Raw genomic sequence first — 6,864 nt, 5'->3', positions numbered from 1 at the left:
ACACACCATGTAGCAGGATCTGCTTTAATACTGGGAAAGATGCTGTAAGGAGAAATATTGCTGAATATTGATGAAAACAAACAACTTGGCTTAAAGAAATAATGTATAAAGTTGTTTTTAATAGCTGTCTGTGCTTAGAACAGGCATCTAAAAGCTGAATTCTATCGACATAATCTCTTAATGAGGCCACAAAGCTGTTTTCCTTCTCTACTGTGCCATTTCTCATGTTTTACCTTTCCCTCGTGTTTGATTTCTTTTCAACATCAGTCATTCATTTACAGCACTTCTGTTGATGTAAATGGGCTTTGGATCAGGCTCCAAGTTACCATTTCTCTTCTGTTTGAATAGGGATTTTCTTTTATCCAGAGGAAGGAAATCAATAATTTGTCATGACAAACCAATGCTCATTTGGATTCACAATCATGCGATCAGCTCTTCTGTCATTTTCTGAAGCATTTTAGGATAATGGAAGAAGAGCATCACTTGTGATTTCTGCTGGTTTTCCTTTGTTTTCCTCCATTGATTTAAGGTCTGTACTACTTTTCACTACTTGCAGGACAGATTACAGGAAATCTATCATTTTGCTTGCTTTAAAGGCAGTACTAACTTTTCATGCTTTTGTGCCCTGAGTCTTTCCCAGGGGGATCATTCAGGGATCCATCAAAGGATTAACCTTTGGCATGACAAATTAACAGATGTATCTGTAGGAACAAGCTAAACTATACCTTGCTGTAAACTTGCATAATCTGTACTGTTCCTTTCCACTTGGAGCTTCGTAGGCGGCAGATTAAGAGAAAGTGAGCTCCCATCCTTTTGAGGTGCTGCTGCCTCTGCAGTCCCACCAGCACACAGAACACTCACGATCCTCGGCTGTCTCAGCACAGGGAATGCCCAGGCACTTTCCTGCCAGTCATCCCCTGCAAACTCGTGTTTGGGAATTGCTCAGGGAGCCTGCACCCCCCTGCGTGTTCCTGTGCAGCCTGGCAGTGCAGAGTGGGGAGCCCTGGCACTGATGCCTTCCCCTGACTTTGCCCTGGGACTGCTTAACCACCTCCCTCCCTGTGCCTTTGACTTTTGCAGAAAGAGGGATGGGGACAGGTTGCTGATGGCCCTGTGAGCAGCTGGTGTGTAGGGTTCTGGCTAGAAAAGGGAGATGAGGGGAAAACTCGCTGACACTTCGCTGAGCTGAAGAGAGGGTTTGGTCCAAGTGTTTCGTTGTCCTGTTCCTACAGCCACCTGTGTATCATCTCCTGCCTGGGGACGGTGGGTCTGCCTCTCCCTCGAACCCCACGGGAAGAAGAGCTGGAGGGTTTGGGGCAGGTCCAGTGTGAGGCTGAAGCTCTGAATGGGGGGGGGGGGGGGGGCTGGTGCGGGGCGTGCGGTGTAATTGGGGGGCGCGGCTCTGCCGGGGGAGGACCGTGGCAGGTGGGTGTGAGGTGTGGGTGGGGTGTCGGGAGGCGACAAGGGGTGTAGCAAGAGCCGTGGGCCGTGCCGGGGGGGCCGGGGCGATCTTCCCCGCCCGTGATTGGCAGCGCGGCGTGTCCCCCCCTCCATCCGCGGCTGGTGCTGCCCCTCGGCCGCCGCGGAACGCGGGGCGCGGAGGGCCGGGCTCGCACAGCGCTCGCACACCGCACTGGTGCCCGCCGCGACGCTCCCCTCCTGCCTCGGCCGCTCTCGTTTGTTTTAATTTTAATCATTTTTCCCCCCTTTTCCTGCCCTCCCATCTTTTGGGCGCTTCCCCGCTCGCCCGCCCGCCCCGGCGGGCTGCTCTCCGCGGGCGCGCAGCGCGGGGCCATGCCGGCGGGGCCGCCGCTGCTGCGGGCTGCCCTCCTCATCCTCGTCCTGCTGCTCTTCCTCGGCGCCCCCCCGGCCCGCGGAGCCGTGTACACCAACCATTTCTTGGTGGAGCTGCACGGTGGGGGCCGGGCGGAGGCCGAGCGGGTGGCGGCGGAGCACGGCTTCGGCGGGGTGCGCAAGGTAAGCCCCCCGCGCAGGGTCGGGGCGGTGCCGTGCCCTTCGCGGTGGGGTGAGGGCGTGCGATGTCCTTCCCGGGGATGGCCCCGGCACGGTCCTGCCCGCCACTCACCTGCGGGAAGGGACGGAGCGGGGCGCGTCTCGCAGGTTCATCCCCGCGTTCATCCCGGTTTCCCGAGGGGGTTGGAGGAGTAGCGGTACCCAGCGCTCCTCGGCGGCGGCCCAAGGAGGATGGTTGCCTTGGGCTGGAGAGCAGAGGAGTTTCCCCACATGGTAACTCGGTGCCTTTTTGACTTACTATGTAAACATCCTGCCATTGAGGAGCTCCCATCCTGCGGGGCTGAGGCTGCCGCCCAGGGCTTCCTGAGCGCGGCTGGAACTGCTCGGAGAACCTCCGAAAAAAATTTAAGCCTCATCTCCATGGAGAAGCTTGCAATCAGTTTGAATGGAAGATTTCGTAGGGGTGTTGACACTCAAGTTTGTGAGCCTGGTGGCTTTTTAATATCCCTGTTACTCTTCTGGAGAAACAGGATGATCTTAGGCTTAAGAAGCTGCTTCATATCAAGCATGATAAGCAATCAGTGCTTTTTACTGATCAATGTAAGTTGGGAAACTTCAAGTGCCATTGGAGGTTGTTTTCACTTCTGAGGTCCCAGGAAATTAGATATAGCGGAGTGGCAGGGAGTCCCCTCCTGGCTCCTAGAGAGAGCCCAGCTCTGCTAGAAATCTCTCCCATTAAAATAACAATTAGATCTCTGAATGTGTTAGGGTACAGTCAGACCTGGGGTGAAGATAGGGACAGGCTGATAGAGTTCCCTGATCAGTACAGTTTCTGGCGGACTCGGCTTGGAGGAGAAGAGAGCTGTGAGCATTCCTGCTGCTGCTTGTTTTGGGGTTGTTTTTTTTCTTTCCCTGGCAGTTATGCAATGACAGCCTGATCCTACTTCCAAGGAAATAAATGAGAATAGCACCAGAACCTGGATGAGTGAAATCCTTAAAACCTCAATTTAAAAATAAAAATTAAAAAAACATATCAAGTGAGACTCCCTCCCTCGGGTTTGCCTTGTTTCAACTCCAGTGGGAGCTTGTTAGAGAAATGAGGACAAGATCATTGTTGCTGTGACCACAGCCAACTCCTGCTGCTGATAAGATGCTTTTGTTTTGGGCTCACAGCCTTGTCCTGATAATAGTGACAGAGAGCTGGGCTGCTGATGCCTTTGGGAAAGGATTCATTGCAGGAAGAAGGTTTTGTTACAGGAAATTTAGATGCAGCTCTCTTGTCAACAGTTTTCCCCTTTTTTATTTCCCTCTTGTTCATGCCCCCTGCCTCTTATCCTGGGGATATGTGACTGATAAGGCCTTATGAGGAGGGAAGGATACTTTCTTCATAGCAGAATTTCTTACGACTTTTGCTAGATGCTTTCAGGTCATCCTGTCATTCAGGTGAGAAAGAAACAGGGAGAGAAGAGATTTTGTAGGATGGAGAAATGCAGCTTCTGGGCTGTCAGAATCCTCCCCCCTCCACCATGCCTTTCCCCAGGATGCCTCAGGCACATTAGGAGATGTACAGCTTCCTCATGGAAATCAGCCTTGTAGCTCATCTCGGCAGAGAGCTGGAGGGAAGTCCCTGGGGTGTATGAGAGGAGAGAACCTGCTTTCCAGGACTCACCATGGTGGGGGCTGCTTCCCATGGATATGGGTGGCTTTAAGAACGAAGCCTAGCAGAGCCATAGCATGTTGTGTGTGTGCTTGTGGGGCAGGGCAGCCAGGTGCACATGCTGTCCCAAAAGGTTTCTGGCTTGTATCATCCTAGTCCCTGAAAAGTTAGGAAGCCTCCCACCCCTCCTCCACAAATGGAAGAGGAAATAGCACCCTACTATCTGCAAGGCAGTAATTTTAGGGAAGAGGAAAACTCGGCAGGGTTTGACGTTTTGCCGGCTGTGTCGGAGAATAATCCATGAGGGGCTGATAGGAATCTCCGTTCTGCAGGAAACTCGTAGCTGGGCTTGGGTGGCAGTAGTTGGCTGGTAATGAAAGCTTCTGCCGTGTACTCCAGTGGCTCTTCAGTATTGCTGAAGAGTCTCCTCTCGGTTTTGCTATCATCAGGCTTGTCTGGCATCTCTGCTTCCAGTCTGCAGACTCAGCTTTCATGGCGATAACGGCGGTGCAGAAAGTTGAACGTGGCCATGTGTGTGTAGAGAGGCAGAGCTGTCAGTGGGAAACTCTCGGGGGAAAGTACCATGTGGAGATAAGCTGCCTAATGAGATACTCAAAAATACCAGAAAAAAGCCCCCAAATTATACCATAAGGAGAAGTGATCTTTTGATACTTCAATGACATATGCTGTTAAGATGATATAATTAAATTTTTTACATAAAACAAATCAGTTACCTTTACCCATATTGGAGAAGAGCCATTGTCTGAAAATAATCACCTTTATTTCAGTGCAGGGGTTTTCCCAGTAGGAGGATAAGGGCAGATTCAGCTCTTTTTCTGTGTGTGAATTTAAGGCATGTATGAGAAGGATTTCTTTTATGCCTGCTATGTATCACAGACCTCTTTTAACATGACTTTATGGGAGCTGATTTTTAAATTACATATTTTTAGTGCACTTTTTTTTTTCCACTAATAACAGACAATCTCTGAGCAAGTGCATGTTACCTTTATTTAACAGCAGATTTCTGCAGAAATAAATGAGAAAGCATTGCTTTGAAGATTAATGTTATGAACTGTGTGATGTGCTTTTTAATTGACTTTTTGGCCATGCTTTCTACCCTCATTCTGAAAACACTGCAAAACTTCAGGTGGGCTAAATGTGTACCTTAAACTCTGTGCTTGATGAATTGATTAAGTAGGGCTTGGTATTATGTAAACAGGTACTTACATTTAGATCTAGGATTTTAATGTGAGTCAGAATGTCAAAAACACTAGTTAATTTTTCTTTAATCTTGTCTGAATGAATCCTGAATTCAGAACTCCTTTTGTACCTCTCATTGTGCTCTTGAATATTTTTATTTTTTTTTTTTTAACATTTGCAATTTTTCAATGTTTAGACCTGCCAAAATTGATTCTCTGTATTCCTGATGAAACAGATACTGCAATAAAGCATATTTTTTTCTTAAAATGCTTAGCCTTACCATCTTTGAGCTTTCAGAAGTCATGATGATGCCTCCTTAGTATTGTGAAAACTAAAAGGAACAAGTTTTTTAGTTTTGTGTGGGTTTTTGCCCCTTTTTGTCTGCCTCCTGGCATCGTTGCCACCAGAATACATTTCTTAATGCGGGCAGAAGAAATCTGCTTTCTGACCTTGCCTTGCAGTTCTTAATTCATTTCTAACAAGGACAGTTGGAAGAAGCATTTGGAAATGCTCCTATTTGGAGATCAGAGTTTAGGCATCTCTTTCCATTTCATCAGCAATACTGAGACATTGCACAAAATGCCATCATAAATATTCTGCTTCTGGTAGCATTGAGGTGAATGGTTTTAAACAATTAGCATTCAGTGGCTTCAGGTTTGAAAATAAGAACTAAACACGGATTTCAAAGCATGGGGAATTTTATGTTCCCCAAAGCTGGTCTGTTTTAATTTCCTTTTCCTTCCTGATCCCTTCTCCCTCTAAATCTTGCAAAACTCAACGTCAATGTACCTCTCACAGCAGTGACTTCTCTGCTCCCAGTTCTTGCTTAGGAGGCTGCTGGTTGAGGTTCAAGCTTTGTGGAGCTGACAGTAAATTTCTTGATGAAACGTTGGGAGGGTTCCCAGAGAGTGTTTTGGTTTTTGCTTTTGTTTTTGTTTTTGCATTGCAAAACCTTGAAAGCACAACTTACCAAGTAAAGAAAAGCTGTATTTCTTGCTGCAACAGCCCACTTCCCTGCAGCCAGGCTGGGAGCCTGTGAGGTGGGAGTTGATGTGATGTAGAAGGCAGACCAAGAGGCAGAATAATGAATTTGCAGCCTTAGGAGGTCTTTGCAGGGATCCTGAAAATTTCACCTTGGGATCCACATGGGAAAGCCTCAAAAATCCCGTCTTGTGCAGGTTAGCCTCTAAATCTGGAGAAGAGGTGTTGGCCTAGGTTGGGCATCTAAGTGCCAGGCTATGCTCCTGCATACCCAGGATCCACTGTGATGGACAGAGGGGATTCTGGGCATGTGAAAAATGCTGCTTGTGGATGTGGGGCTGTATGTGTGTTTAGAGATGTGTGTGTTTATATACATATATATGTTTCTTGTTCCTTTTCCTTAAATACCTATGCTTGGAGTAAAGAACAGCAAAGAAAGGTGAATTCTTAGCCAGGCTCCTGGCTGACCCTGTGTGCATGGGTATTAACCACCCCATTTGTGCATGTAGATAGTGGTCCATACGTAATTAGCTCAGTTGGTTAAAACTTGGTTGTAATAATACCAAGGTCATGGGTTCAATCCCCTGTGTGGGCCATTGACTTAAGAGTTGGTCTCGATGATCCTTGTGGGTCCCTTCCAACTCAAAATAGTCTGTGATTCACAGAGAAACATCCCTGTGTTACCTTAACTTGTGCTGCTATCCCAAGGGCTCGTGTAGGTGTTAGTTGTGGCCAGGTGAAGGCAGCACAGACGGTGCAGGGATGTTCCTGTGTGGGAACACCTGCTGAAGCAATGGGGCATCCCACCCAAAGGGGAGGTAGAGAGCCCAGGCCTCCCCACATGAGTCCAGCTGGAGTCCAAGGACTTCAGATCCAGCCTCAGACTGCAGTGTTTCCGTGCATTAATACATGTTTAATAATTTATTAGCTTTGTGTTTTATGCTGGCATGGAAGAAAGGCTGTTTGCTTGCAAAAGCATTCCTTTATTACAGAAACAGAAAATCCTCTTAGACACGGAAGGTACAATGTAAATTTTCTGAGGAACCCAAGAG

The 6,864-nt window shown here is 48.0% G+C and overlaps 1 protein-coding gene across 1 annotated transcript in view; it reads left to right on the top strand.

Moving 5' to 3' along the window:
- Window positions 1-1,461: 1,461 nt before the first annotated feature.
- Window positions 1,462-6,864, top strand: part of PCSK2 (proprotein convertase subtilisin/kexin type 2) — a 100,075-nt gene continuing 94,672 nt past the window's right edge. Inside the window, exon 1 of the mRNA XM_071582096.1 lies at window positions 1,462-1,977. Coding sequence (XP_071438197.1) covers window positions 1,795-1,977 — 183 coding nt within the window. The 5' untranslated portion in view covers window positions 1,462-1,794. The remainder of the gene's footprint in view (window positions 1,978-6,864) is intronic.

The sequence above is a fragment of the Pithys albifrons genome, chromosome 2 (genome assembly GCF_047495875.1).
Source record: "Pithys albifrons albifrons isolate INPA30051 chromosome 2, PitAlb_v1, whole genome shotgun sequence".
NCBI classification, from domain to species: domain Eukaryota; kingdom Metazoa; phylum Chordata; class Aves; order Passeriformes; family Thamnophilidae; genus Pithys; species Pithys albifrons.
The sequence above is the reverse complement of the archived record's forward strand: the minus strand, read 5'-3'. Positions and strand labels throughout refer to the sequence as shown.